General features: G+C 44.6%; 1 protein-coding gene across 1 annotated transcript in view; it reads left to right on the forward strand.

Moving 5' to 3' along the window:
• ano3 (anoctamin 3) overlaps positions 1-15,791 on the forward strand; it is a 106,324-nt gene extending 90,533 nt beyond the window's left edge. Inside the window, exons 18-23 of the mRNA XM_081356111.1 lie at positions 7,066-7,211; positions 7,699-7,851; positions 8,132-8,279; positions 14,073-14,159; positions 14,268-14,373; positions 15,116-15,791. Of these exons, the coding sequence (XP_081212237.1) occupies positions 7,066-7,211; positions 7,699-7,851; positions 8,132-8,279; positions 14,073-14,159; positions 14,268-14,373; positions 15,116-15,298 (823 nt within the window). The 3' untranslated portion in view covers positions 15,299-15,791. The remainder of the gene's footprint in view (positions 1-7,065; positions 7,212-7,698; positions 7,852-8,131; positions 8,280-14,072; positions 14,160-14,267; positions 14,374-15,115) is intronic.
• Positions 15,792-22,621: the final 6,830 nt, after the last annotated feature.

Genomic DNA, 22,621 nt, shown 5'->3' on the forward strand with positions numbered 1-22,621 from the left:
AATATTGACAAAACTGAAATTTAACAAAAAGAGACTGGGTTGATTTTTGTCATTTTTTATTTTATTACATTGAAGATGATCATGAGATGAGTCATTCTCCTGAGTGGCAAGTCCGAACTTTGCGTACTTGCTATTGAGAAATGCCTAATGTAGGTGCTTGTCTTCTTGTGACAAACAGCCACATGTCAAGAAGCAAGAAACAAGTTCTGCTGTATGTCATCCATTGTTGTTTACTATGTCACTTTCTTCTTCGCCCGAAATTGAAGTCGATCGCTTCTTTCCGGCAGAGGCTACACCACGCCTATCAAGTAAGGGTATTGTTGGCAGTGGAAACGCAAGCCAGATCAGGGTTTACCGTCCCGAACCGTACCGTACTGTACCGTACCGTACCGTACCGTACCGTACCGTACCGCTCAGTGCAAACGAGCCATTGCTTTCATGTATTTCGGGAGAAGTGGATGTATTCACGTGTTGTAAATCCAACAGATACGATTCTCTGAACTGTGGCGCAAACTAACATGGCGGCTCCCAACGGTCACCTTGAAAAACTCACGCTGGGGGGTCAGCCAGAATATTTTAAACTTAGGTGTGAAAGGGTTAAACCTTAAATGCATGAATCTAAACTCGGATCTATATCTAACACAGATGGATCTCTACCTGTCGCGATAATATAAAACTGATATTAGAGGAACAATTACAGAAGAATAAAATAAAGCATATTTTGTTTCTGTCAGGATCATCATTCACCAGTCACCATGCCTGTTTCCTCTACTCACTATACATTTCCCATAATCCTCCCAGGTCATCACCTGCACACTCTTCCTAATCACCACACCAAGTAAATATAAAATCCTTAAGTCCAATGGGGATTGTGCAGTGGCATGGCTGACCCGAGTGGCTCTGATAGTCCCCTTCTAAAAAAAATCATGAGGCACAGAGATTCCATAGAAGTTACATTTGCCAGATCGATAAAGTCTCTTACGTTATCCTCGATGGGTCGATCTCCTTGACGGAGACACATAATCCGTGCTGCTGGATTCATGGTTGGTCGGTCATTCTGTTACGATGAGGTAGGAACAAGGCAGAGAGAGAATCCACATGCAACACTTACTTTAATAAAACAAACAGGTAATCCCGGGCAAATAACAGAACAACAAAACTCAGGACAGGAACAGGAAACAGGAACAGGAAACAGCTACATGAAACAACGACTGACAAACAACAACTGAAGCACAGAGGTTTAAATACAAAGGCAAACAAGCTAAACAAGATAACAAGGGGGCGTGGTAAATAAGAAACACCTGGGAAGACTAGTAAACATAACAGGGAACTGCTAAACATAGGATGAGACAGTTGAACACAGTCATGAATCGTGACACAGGGAAGGAAAGGAGGAGTATGTGTGTGGGTGAAGAATCTACTTAAAAGAAATCATATCCCTTTTCCAACTATATTACTGGCAAACATCAAGCGTAGCGTTAGTTCTGGCAGGTCACGTTAGTCAAGCTCGCATCAGCTGACTCTCAGCTGATCCACGTCTAACTATAGGAATACGACGCCTATCACCGTATACATATATAAGTTCCTTCAGTATTATCAGCAGCTATCGCGTTTTTCAGGAGCTAATTACCCTCCTCCATCCCCAGCTCCTCCTCTCGCCCAGTCAGGATTTGGCATTCTGATTCTCCTTGAATCAGAATAAATTCTCGAATTATGTTGTACTTTAAAATCTTGAATTAAATATATTTGCAAACATTCATGTTGGTTCTGTTCTCTTTACCCCGGTAATTGCTGCTCTCCCTGCTCTTATCCATGCTAGGCTGCATGGATGCGCAGGGAGTTCTCTCCCAGAACGGAACCATATTGCCAATCCAAACAGTATGCTAATTGTCAATCGAATTTGACGGTAGTGGTCCTGACAGAAGTCCAATTACTGAGGAATAAGGTCGATGAACTACAGGCAAATATTTGCCATCTTCGAGAGTACAAGAATGCTTGCATTGGCTTAGAAATGGCTCACTCCTCAAGATTTGGATTCCTCACTGCCGTTACAAGGGTTTGGTTTGCCACTTTGCCTAGATTGGGACAGTGACATAATGAGGGAAAATCAGGGTGGGGGAGTCTGTCTGTACATCAACCGAAGGTAGTGCAAAAACAACACAGTAAGAGAAAGAATATGCTCCCCAGATATTGAACTGTTGTCTGTGTCGTTGAGACCCTTTTACCTACCGAGGGAATTTCAGATTTGTATAACAGTTCTTTATATTCAACTGAAAGCAAACAGCATAACTGCCACTGTTTGTAAAGTTTTATCAAATTTGAGATTGATCTCTCTAAGATGCTCCAAACTTTTTTTCTCTGGGATTTTAATAATTGCAGTTTTAAGAAGACTGTGATTTTTACCTTCTGCACAGAAAACGTGCAGCATTTAAACAGGGTAATCTGAATGCAGTTAGGTAATTAAAAAAAGCAGTGAGTTAAATTGAATAAGGACAAAATAAAATATAAGGATAAAAATGAGAAACAATTAAGTGGTGATAATTTAAGATCGGCCTGGCAAGGTATAAAGGAAATGGCAGGCTGTAAAGAAGATAGAGAGGATATGGATATTAAACTGATTGGGTTTAGTTCAGCGAAAAAGGTTGCTGATTTTATTTAAGGTTTGATGATAATGATTTTAAATCCTATATAAAAGTTTTAAAACAAAGGACTGCAAGCAGTCAAGCTTTTAATGTCAGTTTAATGTCGTGCAAAGGGTTAAAGGTATTTTCTAGTGTGTTAACTCTAATAAACAGTCCCGGTCCAGGTAATATTGGAGGAAGGGTGTTATGGACGTGTGCTGAACAGTTGTGTGAGATATTTCATATCTTTTTTATATTCTTCATATTTTCTTTCTCAATCCCTCAAGTTACAAAGAGTCCCTGAAATTTGGAAAAATATATATTATAGTTCATGTAGCTAAATCTATTATAGTTCATGTAGCTAAGACTATTGGTCCAAGGGAACTCAGTGGTTTTAGGCCGATAGCTCTTACTTCAATATTTATGAAGTGTTTTGAGAAAGTAGTTAAGGGAGAAATTTTACAACAGTCTAAAGATAGTCCTGATGCTTTGTAGTTTGCATTTAGACAGGGCAGGGATGTCGAGGATGCTAACCTTACTTTGTTAAATTGTTTGTTCAGACATTGGAAATGCCATAGATGATAGACTACTATTTATTGTTTTTTTCTTTGGCATTTAATACAATACGGCCCCATTTGTTGGTAGAGAAACTTATTTCTCCTTTTAACTTGGATCTCAATATTTTTGGGTGGATTTTGGATTTTCTATTAGTACAGTCATTGGTGTTCATTCTGACTTTCAGTGTTCGACTGCTTCACCTCAAGGCTGTTGTCTTTCACCTCTTTTGTTTATCATGTACACTAGTGATTGTCGGGGTAGGTATGAGAACAGTTATATTATAAAGTATGCAAATGACTCTTCTCCACAAACAGGATCTGAGGCATGACCCTGTCGTGGAGGACTTTGCGTCATGGTGTGATCGATTTTCTCTTCAGCTCAATGTTAATAAAAAAAAAGGACATGGTGATTGATTTAAAGGAAGTCCCCACACAGTCCTCTGATGACAACATTCAAACGTTTGGACATTGAAATTGTTGACACTCACAAATACTTGGGGGTGGTTATTGACAATAGGTTGAGCTTCCAACCCAATGTTTTTGCTGTTTCACGAGTTTACACTTACATCAAATTAAGCGGAGTAAAGATTATGCATATTTGGTATGCTTTCCGGGGGGGAGGGCTTCGAGCATTGAATTTTTTGCCCGAACCCAGAGTACTCCCCCTGGTTGTTGTTAGAGTAGTTAGGACTAGAAGTGAGGAGATGGGTTGGTGGAGGGATGCTGTTAAACTGTTGATGAACGGAGGTAAGTCTGCTGTATATATACAATCGTTGATTGTGTAGATTAACTAAATGTGCTCCACTCGTGTTTATTTAGCTTTAATTATCTGAATGCGCTCCACATGTGTTTAATTAGGTTTAATTTACCTGAACGTGCTCCTCCCGAACTTTGTTAATAAAACATAATTTGTAAAAGGTTTCAACAAAGGTTGTACTTTCTGAGGAAAGTAAAATATTGCCTATAAAAGCAGCTTATTTCGCCATAGGAATCAGATGTATTTTCCTTCATCCATGAACACACTGCGTTGATGTATGGAAGAAGCCTTTTTGCCGTCAAACAAGCCAAGCAGCAGAACGAGTGCCAACAGCGATCGGCGGACTGGATCAACCGCTGCAGTCGTCCAAACTCTGACCACTTTCGATTAAGACCGCATTACTGCTAGCATTAGCATCGGTCAAGCGAGTGGGTGACCTGCAAGCGCTCTCTGTCAGCGCTTCCTGCCTTGAGTTTGGGCCTAACGACTCCAAAGTCGTCCTCAAACCGAGGCATGGCTACGTGCCCAAAGTGCTCTCTACTCTGTTCAGAGCGCAGGTGATCAGGCTGTCTGCTCTTCTTTATACAGAAGACGAGCATCAACTCCACTTACTATGCCCTGTTCATGCCTTAAGGGTATACATGCAGTGCTCTGCCGACTGAGACAGTCAGATGAGCTCTTTGTATGCTTTGGTGGCTGGACTAAAGGGCTTCCGGTCACGAAGCAGAGACTATCCCGTTGGATAGTAGATACTATCGCGTTGGCTTATACTTAGTTGGGCCTTCAATGCCCCATCGGCGTCAGATCTCACTCCACTAGAGGCGTGACCTCTTCCTGGGCATGGTCCAGTGGTGTGTCTATTGGTGAAATCTGTGCGGCGGCTGGTTGGCCCTCGCCGTCCACCTTTGCTAGGTTTTACAATCATCCTTAGTCCTACCGTACAGTGACCCTCACCTGAGCATTCCAGGCTAGGGCCACAGAACATGTCGTTCTGCTCACAAAGCACAGCATGGTTAGATTGGTTCCCCATAAGGGTCTAGAGAGCAATACGAGTAAACGTTTCGAAAGGGAACGACTTGGTTACTTATGTAACCTCAGTTTCCTGAGATAACGGGAACGAATATTGCGTAGACGAATATTGCTGGATGACTGGCGTTCGTCGCTTCAGTCGAATTAAACCTGATTCCTATGGCGAAATGAGCTGCTTTTTTAGGCAGACGCCCTGCCCCTTTCGGCAGGCTCTGCGCTCACCCGGCGGGACGCGCAGCGATTGGCTCGTGCAGACAAGCTGCTTCGCCATAGGTGCAGTTCCCACTGAGCAGCCAATGAGCGCGATCAGATCGCCGCTCTATTATGGCTGTGCAGTGGCACTGCGTTTTTGAATTCCCCATAAGCGTCTAGCGATGCAATACTCATTCCCATTATCTCAGGGAACCGAGGTTGCGCAATTAACCGAGTCAATATTCTTTGTACTTTTGACCATCCACTACGAACTGAGTTTTAAGCGTTGCCATCATGACGTCATTTTAGAGTGCCTGCAAGCAGGACAAAAAGAACTAGAAATTCATTTGTGACTGTGGCCATTAAGCTACTAAACTGTTCAGGCCTGGAGGAGAGTGTACTTAGTATACATAATGTATGACTTAAGAATAGAGTCTGGTATTTTAATGTGTTTTGAAGCAATTTATTGTTTATAATGTTTGATTTTATGGATGTAATAATTTATTTGATATGTACATGGATGTGGTTAGTGCTCTAGCAGGTCATGCTTTTAAGAGCTCGCCAAAAAATTGCCACTGGTACATCATGTACTATAATATCATGTGTGCTCCCACAAATTGCATAGATGCCAGCCAATTGAAATGTCTTGTTGGAGGCTGAAGGTTGGTCCCAATTCACATACTTATGCACTATTCAATGACGTTTTTAAGCATAAATAGTGTGAGTAGTGTGTTCAAACTGAAAATTCCAAAAAGAAAAAGTGCTCTTTAAATACCCGGATGATGCACTAAATTAACGAAAAAAACTAAGGATGGAATGTTGGACACTTCATGCATTCAACTGTCGTACGTAGCAGAGGAGGAGGGGCTATCAGACTCCGATGTTGAATGACAAATTAATCTTATGAAATTCACACACTACTCGGACAAGTACATTGTGCATAAGTATATTGTAAGTATACTGTAGGTGCGTATAGTGCATCATTTGGGACACAACTCGGGACTATGAAAGACTTTGCTAACAACCTAAATGTTGTATTGTCGATTTGACCAACGGAATGCTATCCGGCATCTCACCTATCACATAATAAATCAGACAGTATCGTATATTGTGTACATCACAGATTACATATTTCACCTAGATGTTGGAAGGTACTTATGTCAAATTGCTTGCAATTGGAGTCTTACTTGGCAAATAAATTCTTGATGAACCCCGTTTCCTCTTTGATGGAGCATAGATGACATTTAGTTTAATTTTATTGATTCTTTTCTAACCCCTAATCCCCTAAACCTAAAACAGTAGTATAGGTTCCTTCATAATAAGTTCATGCTTTTATTTATCATTCTTTACATTACACATACATTATTTCATAAGATCTGGCATTGTTATTGAATGTACGAACACAGGTCTGTGTTACTCAATTATTATCCCAAATAGGAAATGTTTGCTTCACTGGACAGTTTGTCCTTAGTTGAAGTCCACTGTGTTCACGGCTGATTGATTTTGCCAACCCTGCAGTACAGAGTAAAATGTATGCTTCATCAGAAAGAGCCATGGCAACAGAGTGAACTTCTAACAGACTATCAGGAAAACATGATGAGGGGACATTAGTTTAGATTACCAATACTGTTCACAGAAAAAACACAACTCTGTTATTTTTCACTCATTTATTCTCATTATTTCATTCTAAACCCATATTGTCTTTTTTGTGGAACACAGGATCATTTCAATATTCAATACATTTCAGCTTTATTCTACTCGCATTGATTGGTAGATTCATTGTTTTTATGATGTAAAATACAATTAATTACACTGTCTTCTACTGGAATCCCATTAGCTATGGCCCTAACTACTCATCACTTTTCATATTCTTCGTATATATATATATATTTTTTTTTTCATCCACCAGACTGTTGCAGAACTGGTGGTCTCGGCGTAAGATGAAACGAGCAGGTGAGCAGAATAATAGTAAAGAAGGGCTTCCGCAATGGGATAGAGACTGGAACTTGCAGCCAATGAACGCACATGGCCTGGTGGACGAGTACCTGGAAATGGGTGAGTTCTGCTCGACGAACACCTATAGTGAGATTTAGCGCGTGTCATTTTCAAATGGCAAAATAGAATAATGCCAAGTTTGGCAAGCAGGACGATGCCGAGAGCTGTGGGAACGAAGCTCACTGCTCTCGGCCACGTCCTGCTTGCCACACCAAGGAAGTTAGGTAAAATTAATAATTTGGTTTAATGGCACAGGTGGTTGACTCTATTGTCCATTTGAGGACTGAGGTTTGTTACGATAACAGGACACACTAGAACCTAGAATGCCAAGTATTTTCAACAGGACCGCATTCCTGCAATGCATTTGTCAAGCAATTGTGTCGTTTTTTACACATTTTTATAAAGTATATTTCTACCCTAAGGAAGCCATTTTTAGACTGGCTTAACCTCAAAAGGGTAAATGCTTGATTATAATGAGTGTTCTAATTCGGCAAATCATTTGCTTGTTGCGTAGATGGGATCTTTATTTCATCTGTTTTCTGTACAGTTCTGCAGTTTGGTTTCACTACAATCTTTGTGGCGGCGTTTCCTCTGGCTCCTCTGCTGGCTCTGCTCAACAACATCATTGAGATCCGATTAGACGCCTACAAGTTTGTCACGCAGTGGAGGAGACCGATGCCCGCCCGTGCTACTGACATCGGTCAGTCCTTTTCACCTCAATTAGCCTGTTGTCTGTTTATTCCAATCTAAAAACAAGAAACCCAAGAGTCATTTGTTATAATTACATTTAGTATGTTGTCAATTTTGATTGTTAGCACCAGTATTTACATTATACAGAATAAATTAATGCTTAATAGCTGATACATTAATAGCAGATAATTTTACAGATATATCTGTCCTGGTATATTTCAATACATGTGTTTTGAAAGATTGGTAATTTTGTTCGTTTGTTTGTTTGTTTAATTTGTTTGTTTAATTAGGTATCTGGCATGGAATCCTGGAGGGAATTGGAGTTGTGGCTGTCATAACAAATGCCTTCGTCATTGCCATCACTTCAGATTACATCCCTCGCTTCGTCTATGCATTCAAATATGGGCCCTGTGTGGACAAGGGTTACCGGCACGAGAAGTACGAAAATTTCCAAATAGCTGCAAGCAGCAATTACAGGGCTAAAAAAACAAACACACAGTGGCATGCGTATTGCAAAGCTGAGCAGATTTATTTTGTTAGCCACTAAGATGGGTGCATTGCTTTTTTTAAAAAGGCTTCTTTTTTTTTTTGGCTCATTTCCAGTCCAAATATCTAAAAATTCTTGGATCAAGAATCATTTACTATATGTAAATACTACAAGTAAAATGTCATAAGATTTTATGGCTTGTTTTCCGAAAAACAGTTTTTTTTGCTTAAAACAAGGTAAAGCATCTGCTAATGGGGTAAGAAAAATAATCTTGTTTCCATTTGAATTAACCTCAGTGGCAGATAATTTTGCTTGTTTTAAGCTTAATTTAGATTTTTAATTCTTTTTTTCAGCTTATTCAGCTTCACCATCAACTTGTTTCTGGGAAACTATTTTGAAAATTAGAAATTCATTAATTCAGCTAACTAACCCTTATGGTGGCCTTGTGGCGAAGGCCTGGGAGAAGGTAGACGGGCAGGCAGCAGAGACCAGGGAGGAGTAGATGGAGGTAGCACCATGGTGGAGATTATGGGAAAAGTAGCCAGGTAGTGTTAAACCAAGCATCCAGGATGTTAGCCCACGGCGGAGTTGACGACGGGAGGAGCCATAGTTAGGGGAGCCTAAGGCGCAGACGGAGAGCCGATAGGACCAAGCTACACCACTGGCACTGAAGACCTAGGCGGAGCCGCTGCAACAAACGTCCGAGGAGGAACCAGAGCACCGGAGAACCAAGGCGGAGCCAGGGGAAATAAGGAGTCTGCTGAAGTCGTAGGAGTGGAGAGATGGAGCGCAGCGGAAGGCTCGCAAGTCTGTAGCACAGACAGAGTGACAACTGACCATGGTGGAGCCAGAGGGTTAAGGGGAACCCAGTGGTGCCACAAGGCAGAGGGTCTCTGGTGGAGCCGAGGGTGGGAAGAGCCAAGGTGAAGACTGCAGGTCGAGGTGGGGAGAAGGGGTCAGCGGCCGGTGGCAGAGCCAGGAGATTGGGCTTCCACTCTGGGGCTATCGTTGGCGCTGTTGGCGCTGCACCTCACAGGCTCCTTTGTTGTGGCGGGCGGAAGCGACCTGTCTGTGGGGGGCTCTGGTGTAGTTTCCGTGGTGCAGGGTGATGAAAGGATGAGCTCTGGGCTAGATGACGATTTACAAAATAAAAATTTCAGGGTACCATCATCAAAGGCAGATCGTTGCGCAAGTCAGCAAAAATGGATGGAATAATCCAAAAACGAAAATCCTTCCCTGGCTAGGGCAGTAAAAGCTGCAGCATATTCCATTTTCTTACTTCTAGGTCCGGTATTATTTAACGTTAAGGTCCAGATGATGATGAAGGGTAGTGATAGGACAGTTAATACTGGGGCTCTGATACTCTGATGCAGTTTTCAAAGCACTATTGTATCCCACACTGACACTGTACCGATGCTTGTATCGAAATGGCAATACCATGTGATTGATGATGTTTGAAGCTTCAAACATAGTTTTAAATGCAGTATCGGAAGGCGGGTCAGCTGGTTTGAAAAAATTGTCTCTTCCCCCGATGCATAAAAGGGAAATGATTATCCCGTTACTTTGAGGGCTGTCAGACATGCAAACGAGTGTGTGTGTGTGTGTGTGTGTGTGTGTGTGTGTGTGTGTGTGTGTGTGTGTGTGTGTGTGTGTGTGTGTGTGTGTGTGTGTATGTACACTTATTTGGGATTCAGTAGAATAGTTCTGAGTCAACTGTAACCTCAACACCAAACAGAAACTGAATGCACGTCACACCTCTATTGCATTTAATCATGTATTATAGCTGGGGTCTCAAATACCCCTAACCGAACTTAAGGGTTAAACAGCTCACCCAAAATATTTTTTCAACAACTCACATCAAATATTTATTATACTTTTATATTTTATATTATTGATCAATATGTGAATCCGTTGACCAGGCTACACATGACATGAGTTGTGGTCTCATTAGCACAAATTAATTTAGATGACATTAGATCAGATTAGATAGAACTGTACTGATCCCAGATTGATTCCACTCTTGTACATCACGGGCTTCAGAAGCTTTGTTTTGTCAATTGCTTTTTCAAACCGTATATCCTCTGCTCCGTGATGATTTGTTAGATATGGCGGAGAAAACAACTCTGACCGCCAGATGTCGCTAATGCGCATTGTTTTAAAATCTTAGAGTAATTAACCGTTTTTTTGGCACAATTTGATGAAAGCCTCAACCGCTTCAGAAAGCCGTGCTGTTTCACGATAGTGAACCATTCCATTAAAACGAGGAGGGCAGTGAATTCCTTTTTTCTGTCTTTAGGACCCAAAGAGAGATACCTGGCAGTAGCTTTCACGCTGACAAAGTCTCTTTAAAGGGGTACCAATTTTAATACTTCCTGTTGGGGGATGTTAAATGTTCTGTGTCCTGGGTGATAACAGGAAACAACAGGACATCCAACATTTGGCTGGAAACCGCTGCCCCCCTTATCACCAGACGTGGCAGGGATGTTACAGTGGTTTCATGAGGGTGTCGGTTAGGAGCTAATTTATGTGTTTAACATGCCCCATCCCGAAGGGGCACACCCCACAGACCTGGGAACAAAAAAAACCTCAGGACTTTTGTCTCATGTCTATTATGAGGCTGCTGAGCGCAACTCGCCAAACTCTGCTTTTGAGCCTTTCTTGTAGCAGGTCAGCCTGGTACGAGTCACCACCTCGAGTAACCTCTCACACACTTTATCATAACAGGAGGAGCGCTCGGAGGCGGCGCTCTCAAAGTCCATCTTGTTTTTCTTTTTTTTTTTTTTTTATGGCTATTTCACTATTTAATTCCTCACAATTAAATATAGCCAAAGAACAGCCAGACAATGTATTAATCCAAGCATCTAACCTCTCAAATTAGATGAGTCATGATTATCATTTAATTCCTCAGCAATAAATACACCCAAATATCAATCAGACAAGCCAACACGGTCTGGATGAAAATGAAATGGCTGTTTAAATCTTTAATAAGATCAGCCTGATATGCCTGACCTACTGAAAATGCCTCTGATGATGCGCTTCCAGAGGAGAGATAGCCCGCGAGCGTCTCTCCGATCTGAGGTAGCATCGTATACAGCCTTGTTTATAGGCTACTTTCGCCTAGCTCCGCAGCGCGAGTCTCCCCAAACGGACGAGGCGTTTATACTCGACACGCTCGCCGTTGTACTATTCTGTGAAATGACAGGGGGCGACTCAAGTACTTGTCCTCTTAACCATCAGGAATCAACGGTCAGAAGAAGAATGTTCCACATGTGACAATGTTTATTTTAGTACATCACCACCAATACCACACTACAAAAAGAATCATCGTGTAAAATCCATTAAACCCTGAGATTATTAGCCTACTTGTGACATTAGAACAAAATATGTTGATATAAAAACACGTATGTAGGCTATACAACTAAATTAACGATCTCTTAAATATTTTCTAATTTCACTAAACATTTCATTAAGTTTTGTGGACATTTTATAAAACATGGACCTTTGTTTTTATTAAAATGGCTTTTGTCTGCTATAAGCTCATTTTGTAAACGTAAGCAACAAATTTAAGCCGCACAAACTGGGTGCCGGTGCGGTGAGACATACATGCTCGGCCAGATTCGGCTCGAAGTCGTGCATCTTCGGATGCGGAGCTGCACACGCTGTTACAAAAAAAGCCGTGCACACTGCCAAGCGAAATGGGGTCTTGCGCACCCAACACGCACGACCGCCCACACCGCAATGACGTCATTTTTGACGCGCGCACCTTCGCGCTCGTGCGGACGTGGCGAGTATAAACCTTGCTTAACAGCGTGCCTTCGCAGCCGCGATAGTCGAATGTGTTGATGTCGAGGGCACAAATATATGAGATGTATATATATATATATATATATAGTTTATATATTTATTTACAAGTCAACTCGTCAAGGAGGCTAACTTTAAATGTTTTACGGGTCTCTTTTTTCTGTGACTAGTGAAATCTGGCCACTGCACGAGCGTCCACCCCGAGCAGTTCCCCTTTTTTATCATCACGGGAGGAACGCTTGGAGGCGGCAAACTCACGAGATTCAGTGTTCTCTGCCCAAGCCGAAGAAGCGCCGCATCACACACTTCGGTAGTCAGGCATAAAGGACATCCCGATCTAGAGAGAGAGCGAGCGATAGGGACCCGTCTCTCGCTCCTCAGACAGATCAACACGTGAGCCCAACCATGGCATTGTGGGTGCCAGGGACGTCGTTAGGCCTATTTTAGGGGGGCTGAAGCTACCCCAAAATGTTCCTAAGCCCTCCTAAATGATAATAAGAACAACAATAACAATTCGATCAATATCAATAACCGTATCCTCATTCATATTTAGACGCAACAAATGATATATATCCAGCTACAAAAAAATAGCCGAAAAGTCGGAAGTTGGTCAGAAGTACAAAGAGTCTTTGTGCTATCAAGATGATGCACCGCACCGTCTCGTTGCATTGGTGTGAACTGTGGCAGCTTTGAGAGCGTTGCAGACCGGAGCGCTGCAAGTAACTGGAGGATTCATCTCGTCTCGGCATTACTCTAGTTTGGTCTAAAGTTTAACTCGCTATGCACCCTCCCGCCCACACACACCGATACTCACGCTAATGGTGAAAGGAAGATTGGTAAGTGTCGTGATACAGAGTGAAATTGTAAGCTGTTTTTAATTACCTGCTTACCTTTAGCTACGTTTTCTTGAGGTAAAGGAAAGGGGATATTTTGGTTTGCTATGGAAAACTGTAGTCTATCTAGAGTGAACAAGCAAAATACAAGAAATGGTTAACTTAGCAAGCTAATCACAACTCTTTATTCTTTGCCAATAATATAAATATAATATCTCTATAATAGGCAAGATGTGAGTGCAAAGATTTTGCAAACGCAAGTTTCAAATACCCTGGCCTGGGGGCTAAGCCCCCCCTGTCTTCCAATCCTAGTGACGTCCCTGGTGGGTGCTACCCCTTTGAAATAAGCAAAGCGAACATGAAGCACTTTAACTGTGAACATTCCACAATGCTTGCAATCACAATGCTCAAAGGCAAGGGCAGCATGCTCTCTCCCCAAATGAACAAAACAGTATTGGTGGGTGTCCGATTCAGCCATAGGACGTGAACACTGAGGCACATACCATTTGTTTTGTAAATCGCTCATTTTCTTTTGTTTATTTTTCATCAGTTTAGAGGAAAAACAGAAAGATTTTTCTGTGCACTGCCTTGCAAAAACTAACTCCTATCAGAGTTTTTGAGAGCTTGAGATGCACACACACATCACTGTATGGTCTGATGACTAAAGACCTTGTCGATACACCTGTGGCACATCTAATTATAGCCTCTGATACGTGCGCATTCCAATGACGTGCACTGTCCGAGTCTAAGTTCAAAGTCAATTCCATTGACGTGTTGCACACATATATTCACAGCTGGTCACACACAAAAGCGTTGCCCATAGTACTTAAAAAATCGCGCAGCATTGAGTATAGCTTTTGAAAGGGAACTAAGACAAATCAAACAGGAAACTGAAAGTGAGCAAACCAAAAGTCCATATATATATATATATATATATATATATATATATATATATTTATATATATATATATATATATATATATATATATATATGGAATTACATATATATCATTTAACTTAATTATTAAAGATAAGAGGTTGCATTCAAAATCTTTATATGAAGCTTTGCATTGCTAATGCTATATATTTGTGTTTTCTCTGTCTACACAGATGTCTAAGAGGATACTTGAACAACAGCTTGTCTGTTTTTGACATGGGTGAATTTAAAAACGGAAGTTTCCAAAATCAGTACTGCAGGTACTGCAACACTCTTGCTAGTTTTACCTTGTTAAATGCTATTATTTATTTTTTTATTTTTTTTTTGTCACTTTCATGGAGATCAAGTTCTGTTATTCCCCTCTACAGATATCGGGATTACAGAGCACCTCCGTGGAGTCCTGAACCCTACGATTTCACCTTGCAGTTCTGGCATGTTTTGGCTGCCAGACTAGCCTTCATCATCGTCTTTGAGGTCAGTGCTACTTCACATTTTTCACAGTTTTATAGCATTCGCAATGTAGTTTTGGGGAAGCTACTTCGAAACTTTAGCTTGCAAATCTACAATATATTCATAATTTTAAGTAGTTAATTTAAAGTTAAAGTGGCCCTTTGATAAAGTTACAATACGATTCAAGGCAATAGTCATTAGTGACTAGTGTAAAGGAAGCCATCTGGTACAAGAGAGCTATGCAGGTAAACCCTGACTCAGGAGGTGACTAACACTAGAGGCTGAGGTCTTTAGCATTCTTGTTAACGTGCCCAACTCTCATCCTGACTATCACTGGTTCTTGGAGTGCCCTGCAAGGAACAAGTTAAAGTGGTGCCGTGACCCGGGTGGGAATGAAGTTTAGGATGGTCACTGTAAATGTAGGCCAACTGGTACATGATAGCTGTGCATATAAACCTCACGTTGTGGTCATTAGCACACCTCAATTTAAGCCCTGCTCAGAGTAGGCCAAGAGGAGCTAGTTACAAAAGTATCTAATCTCACAGAGCCAGACTTTTGTCTGTTTTCCACCAAAATGTTTTCATGTTGGAAAAAAAAAGTCAAATGCGTAGTATGTTCAAATATACACTATTCATAAAACAGAAGGCAAAAAAAACTCCAAATTACCTACATGAAAGGCTGATTTAGTTGTCGTTAGCTACTCAATACTGCAAAAATATATATTTAATATGTATGCATTTTTTATTGTCTGTTGTATTCTCCATAGCACCTTGTGTTTGGCATTAAGACCTTCATAGCCCACATGATTCCAGACATGCCCAAAGACCTGTGTGATCGCATGCGCAGGGAGAAATATCTAATGCAAGAGATGGTGTATGAGGCGGAACTGGAGCACCTGCAGAAAGAGCGGAAAAAGAATGGCAAACGTTATCACCATGAGTGGCCTTAGCCGTGCCTGCCCATAAATACACAGATAAATGCCCACTGGAGAATCACATACCCTTCCCACAAAAGCACATAAATGCTTGAAAGTGGTAAACAAACGTCTTTGCGCAACTGCAGCACAAATGTGAACACAGGCATTCATGTACGACTGTTCTGCTGCCTTGGATGGCTGGCTTTATTGATTCCATGCATGGACTGCCCACTTCAGATTTTCATTGCTATGATAAACCAGGGAGCGGATTCAGTGTTTGTTTGAGATCAAAACCTGATCTCCGGTTGGGCCTTTAGGACCAGGAGTTGGCAGCTGTACTCCGCACCAAAGAGGTTCTTCTCAGTCACATGACCCCTGCCTGAGACCTCAATTATCCTGTTTTTCCATCCTGCTGATTGTGTTTACTCACTAGAGCAGTAGTTCTCAAACTGTACTGATTGGCTACTTTACAAACAGTTGGCTAGTTTAAGTTAATTGGCTAAAAGTAGCAAAACAGCAACCTGGCAAAAGAAAAAAAAAATGGTGGTTTGCCACATTTAAAAGTTTGAGAACCACGGCACTGGAGAAAGCTCTGATGATGTTTCATGGATATAATTGCGTAAGATCCATTTTGAGAGTGTGGAAAGAGTCGGATTCATTTGAGAGCAAGCGGAAATGCAAAAAATTGGATTTCCGAAAGCACAACTGGACCCGTCTGCCTTCTCAATGGTAAAAAAAAAGTCTGTTCCAGAGTACACTGCTGAAAGATTTCAAGGTGAAGGTCATATGAAGAAGTTTCACTTTTGCAAACCCTCGCTATCTCCATGTGCCGGATCATCAACTTTTAAATCAATGGATTACAGCGTTCTCTGATACACAGTAAACTCAAGTGTGTAGGTGGGAAACAACTTTGGAAATATTCATTGAACACGCATCCTTCCCAGCATGGCCTGCAGAGACGCTGCTCTTTCATCTGTGTCCTATCATAGTTCTGAATGGAGCACTCGTGCGGTTGGATTGTTTACTATGCAGATGAAGGGCTTTTGGAGTTCCTGTCCTCTGCTTGTCTACTTGTCTGCATCTCTGTGTGTGGCAGCTATCATCCCGCTGTGAAGCAGATCTCTACCTGGAGCCAGGCAATGTGACAACGTTTACTTACGAACATATTTACCGAAAACGCCCTCTCTCTTTGCTTGCCAGCATCTCACATTGTGATTCTTGTTACAAAAGTGGTTTCTGGTAAAAAAAAAAAAAGAAAAATACCAAATAAAAATCAGTCTGTTTATGCAATTGAACAGTTTGTATGTAGTACATCGCCTTGAAAAGATATGCAGATCTGTCTTTCAATACAATGTCATTTTGTCTAGGCAAAATAAATGGCCAACTTTGGCAAAATGGTGATATAAATAACATGCATGTTATTTTTTTAATTGCATGTTGTTTCTTTGTTTTTTATTATTTTATAAAAGACTATGTCCTTGTCCATATGTCAGGTTTTGTAGCGTGTGTGAGCCGAATTCGATGTGTGAGTGTATCTGTGTTCCGATGCCTGCGTTTGTGGCTCAGCTGTGATGTATTTTGTGTGTTTATGGCTCCATCAGCCCATGTGCCCACCGACCTAAGCTCACGGAAGTGCATCTCTACAGTATAGTACTGCATGTATGTACTGTGAATTTTCCGTATGCATAGATGACCCACTACAATTGCAAAAGTGTTCAGCATACAACCAGAGTGTGTTGAGTGAAATGCGGTATCCAATAATGCAATGCTTCCGACATAACCTACAGTACCATAGAGTGCTACAGTGATGATTTATTTTTGTAGGCCAACCCAGAAGTTAGCATCACCCTGGTTCAACAAAAAGCTAATAGGATTTTTTCTCTTTTCTTTTGAATTAGTGCAGAAAACAAGTTACGTGACCAATAAAAGTTTATGATTCTTACATGTTTTGTTCATCATGATAATCTTTTCAAATTAACAGCTTTTATTCATTTTAATGTCTTAATACAATCGCCAGAAGTAAAAAGCTAAATGTAGGCTATAAACGAGCCACTCCATGGTTGCATGTCTTGTCTTCAGTGTCACAACCATTAAGCTTCTTAAACTCTTTCAGTCTTTATAAAATAAAATAAAAAAATGTCTCTATTAAGTTAAAAGTTTGCTAGAATCCGATTATAAACACAACAACGCTGTGAAAGTGGACTAGAGCAACTGCCTTTTGAAGTAAAATCTTTCAAATCAAAAGTGGGGTAAAACTGTTGTATTTTCTGTGATAAAATAAAATAAAAATATCTTGATCTCAACCAAATACCTTATTTCAGGCATTTAACCAAAAAACCCATTCAAAAACCCCAATGACTTCAGAATGATGGAATCGGAAGTGCTAAAATGCTAACTCATTTCCAGGTTTTGACCTACAAAACTATGTCATCCTGCAGCACTAATTTTCCAGTTTGATTAATGAACTAGAAGTAATATGATTATTATTAAATCATTTTTGATTCATTATTTGATTCGAATACCAAAAATGGATTAAAATGCATATTATTTCCAAAATATTACTCGGTTACTAGACATTACTTGAGTTATGTAGCAACTATGTAGCATACTAGGCCTACTGTTTGAAACATTTATCATTGCATAATGGATACTGTTTCCCATACTATTAAAAAATAGTATGCAATATACACAAACTGTGTAGCATGAAATAAGCAGTAAGCTAATATTCCACTCCAAACATAGCCAACTACTGTCAAAATCTAACCGCATTAGCTCATATCAATCAATCCATTATTCATAAAGTTAGAGCATAAAGCAGATGTGATGATTTAACACTGGGACAATAGACACGTAAGACAGTTCCCTTTCGTTGTCACTCCGAGTTACGTCGGATGACGACGAATGGGGTTTCGCTTAGAAATCCTATCATCTTCGAGTATTCAAACACGAGCCAATGGCAAAGAAAATGCCATGGGTCTGCGGAATTTGCATAGCGTAACTCCGCCCCACCCTGGGGGTATATAACGAAGTCGCTGGCAACATGCAGATATGTTTTCGCTTCGGAGCCAAGTTGATTTACTTCACTCCACAGCCAAATCCTGAGTTCATCTCCTTATCTCTTCGAGACGAGCCTCTCTCCAGGTGTTGGTGTGACAGCGAGTTCCAGCGAGTGCACATTCCCTGCTGATCTGTGCAGTGATTTGCCAGAGTTTGTGTGTTCTCTCCCTGGTCGCTTCAACACTCTGCGGAGAAATCTCCTTTCACAAAAGAGCATTGCACGCGGCACGTCTTTTTAAAGATGCCTCGCCCGTGCACTTCTGGTTGCGGTCTATTTGTGTCTGACTCTGATGGGCACAATCGCTGTCTTGTGTGTCTGGGTGTTGAGCACGCTAAGGCAGCGTTTGTGGATGAGTCATGTTCCCATTGCGGGAACATGCCCATCGCACGGTTGAGATCGAGACTCAATGATCTTAATGTGAGAGTCCCCTCATCCGCACCCCGATCTACTGGTCCCGAGAGGGCTGGTACTTCGGCTGGCGGCCAGGGTGATCTGAGGGTTACAGTGTGGAACAAAGCGCCGACTATTCCACGCTCCACACTGCCCTCTGTTCCCGTGCAACCCGCGAGTGTCCGCGTGGAAACCGCTGTACAGTCCTCTGACTTGCCGCGAGTTTCATTCGGCGCTCCAGAGGAGGACTCGATGTCGATCGCTGCATCACAAGGTGGGCAGGAGTCCTCGGGAAGTGAGGATTCGGCTGTGCTGCCACCCTCGGGTGTCCCAGCATTGCCCGAGTCTGATCCCGAGATGACGGCCATGCTTTCCCGGGCAGCCGCGGCGATCGGTCTTGAGTGGTCCCCGCCACCTGGGCCAGTTCGTTCGCGGCTGGACGATTGGTTTTTGGGTGCGGCTGCTGATCCGCGTCGGCAGCCAACCCCAATGCCTTTTTTCCCGGATGTGCATGAGGAGGTCACGAGGTCCTGGAAGGCACCATTGTCTTCCCGTGATCGTTCGGCGACCGCCTCCGCCTTGCCTCCCCTTGATCAGGCGGCTGCCAAAGGGTACACTGGGGTTCCCCAGGTTGAACGCTCTGTTGCGATGCAGTTGTGTCCTCAGAGTGCTTCTTCCCGCGGCGACCCAAAGCACCCCTCCAAGGCCTGTAGGTTCTCCTCCACCCTTGTGGCGAAGGCCTACAGAGCTGCGGGGCTGGCAGCCTCCTCACTGCATGCCATGGCGACACTCCAGGTCTACCAGGCCCAGATGTTGCGTGACATGCACGAGGGGAGGTCTGACCCAGCACTCTTTGATGAGTTGCGTGCCGCCACCGACCTTGCTCTCCGAGCGACGAAGGTGACCGCACGCTCGCTGGGTCAGGTGATGGCCACTTCGGTGGTCCAGGAGAGACACTTATGGCTAAACCTGGCTGATATGCGGGAGGCCGAGCGAACCCGGTTCCTCGACACCCCCATATCCCAGGCTGGCCTGTTCGGCGGCGCAGTCGAGGACTTTGCCCAGCAGTTCTCGACTGCCCAGAAGCAGACTGAGGCTTTAAAACACGTCCTGCCCCGGCGGCCCGCTGCTCCGGCAGCGCAGTCGTCGGCACAGGTGCCTCAGCCCGCTCGCCGCCGAGGGCGCCCTCCTGCGGTTCCCCTCCCTCCCGATCGGCCCCAGCAGTCCGCTGCTTCCGGGTCGCGTCGGCGAGGAGGCCGTAGGAAGGCGCCACAGCCCTCTCCCGCCCCGTGCCCCGCTAAACGCCAGGCTAAACGGCGCTCCTGAGATGGGCTGCTCAGAGATGGTGTTGAGTTCTGTTCAGGAGCCGGTTGCAGGGCCGCTCCTTCCCCCGGTGGAGGGCCGGGGGAGAATCCTTGGTTTTCCCATTCCTGCTGCTCGTCCCACGACGGGCAGCACCCTAAAATGGTTAAAGAAAGAACTCACTACCCCATCTCTGAGCACACGGAGTGTGCGGATGAGAGCACGCGCCGCCCACGGGCCACGCTCCTCTCATCCCCCTCTGTCGCCAGACCCCTGCCAGAGCACGCCCCCGTGGGACGCTGGTCCTCCCCTGGCCTCCTCTGGCAGGACGCGGATAATGACCGTGCCCCCGCACCGGGCCGCTATGCCACCCACGTCTGGGCCGGTCATTCCGCTTCGCTGCACCCCCGACGGAACGTCTGTGGTTCGTATGACCCCGCTGGTGCACTTTCTGGAAGCCTGGCTAGAGCTTCCCAGACTGTCCCGCTGGGTCGCGAGAACCATCAGGCTCGGCTACGCGATTCAGTTCGCGCGATCTCCTCCCCGCTACAGAGGAGTCCGCTTCACTATGGTCGGTGGCAATGCCCCTGTCATGAGAGCGGAGGTCGCCACCCTACTGGCGAAGGGTGCGATCGAGATTGTCCCTCCAGCCGAAATGAGGTCCGGCTTCTACAGCCCTTACTTCATTGTTCCGAAGAAATCGGGTGGGTTACGACCGATCCTGGACCTGCGCGTCCTGAACCGCTCCCTTCACAGGCTGCCGTTCAAGATGCTCACGGCCAAACGCATTTTCGAGTGTGTGCGGCCACAGGATTGGTTTGCAGCGATCGACCTGAAGGACGCCTACTTCCATGTCTCCATTTTACCTCGACACAGACCGTTTCTACGGTTTGCTTTCGAGGGGCGGGCATACCAGTACGCGGTTCTCCCTTTCGGGCTAGCCCTGTCTCCTCGCGTCTTTACGAAGGTCGTCGAGGCAGCCCTTGTTCCCCTCCGGGAACACGGGGTTCGCATCCTGAACTATCTCGACGACTGGCTGATCCTAGCTCACTCTCGAGACCAGGTTTGCGAACACAGGGATCTTGTGCTCCGGCACCTAGCTCGTCTGGGCCTTCGGGTCAACTGGGAGAAGAGCAAACTCTGCCCAGTGCAGAGGATCTCTTTTCTCGGTATGGAAATCGACTCGGTCGCCATGTGCGCGCAGCTTACGAGCGAGCGCGCGCAGTCACTGCTGACTTGTCTTCGCCAGTTCGAGGGCAAGAGTGCGGTCCCACTGAAACTTTTTCAGAGGCTCCTGGGGCATATGGCATCCGCAGCCGCAGTAACGCCGCTCGGATTGCTTCATATGAGACCGCTTCAGCTGTGGCTTCGCGATCGAGTCCCGAGGTGGGCATGGCAACACGGCAAGCTCCGGGTCCCAGTGACTCCGGCCTGCCGTCAGTCCTTCACCCCGTGGTCGAACCTCAGCTTTCTACGGGCCGGAGTGCCCTTAGAACGAGTTTCCCGGCATGTTGTTGTCACAACAGATGCCTCCACCACGGGCTGGGGCGCCATGTGCAATGGTCATGCTGCCGCAGGCTCCTGGACAGGACCCCAGCGCCTTTGGCATGTCAATTGCCTCGAGTTGCTGGCTGTACGTCTCGCCCTGCACCGTTTCCATGCGTTGCTCAGGGGTCAGCACGTACTAGTCCGATCAGACAATACCGCAACAGTAGCGTACATCAACCATCAAGGTGGTCTACGCTCCCGCCGTATGTCGCAACTCGCCCGCCACCTCCTTATATGGAGTCAGAAGCATCTGAGGTCGCTTCGAGCCATTTATATCCCGGGACACCTGAACCAGGCGGCCGACGAGCTGTCTCGAGTTCAGCCTCTCGCTGGAGAATGGCGACTCCATCCCCGGTCGGTTCAGCTGATTTGGGATCAGTTCGGCGACGCACAGGTAGACCTGTTTGCCTCCCACGACTCGTCCCATTGCGACCTGTTTTATTCCCTGACCGAGGGCACGCTCGGCACGGATGCACTGGCGCACAGCTGGCCGAGGGGCCTACGCAAGTATGCGTTTCCCCCAGTGAGCCTTCTTGCGCGGACCCTGCGCAAGATCAGGGAGGACAAGGAGCAGGTTATATTGGTTGCCCCATTCTGGCCCAGCCACACCTGGTTCTCAGAACTCGTACTCCTTGCGACAGCACCTCCCTGGCCAATTCCTCTGAGGAAGGACCTCCTTTCTCAGGGACGGGGCACCCTTTGGCACCCTCGTCCCGGTCTTTGGAACCTCCACGTGTGGCTTCTGGGCGGGACGAGGTAGGTTTGAGTACCCTACCACCAGCGGTGGTGGCTACCATCACTTCCGCTAGAGCATCGTCCACGAGACATGCCTATGCGTTGAAGTGGAACCTCTTCGTCAACTGGTGTTCTTCCAAACAGCAAGAACCCACGAAATGCCCGATCAGTGTCGTGCTTTCCTTCCTGCAAGAAGGGCTGGAGCGAAGGCTGTCTCCCTCCACCCTGAAAGTGTATGTTGCCGCCATTGCCGCACATCACGATGCAGTTGAAGGTAAGTCTCTGGGGAAGCATGACCTGATCATCAGGTTCCTGAGGGGAGC

The sequence above is a fragment of the Scardinius erythrophthalmus genome (assembly GCF_964197995.2).
Source record: "Scardinius erythrophthalmus genome assembly, chromosome: 24".
NCBI lineage: Eukaryota > Metazoa > Chordata > Actinopteri > Cypriniformes > Leuciscidae > Scardinius > Scardinius erythrophthalmus.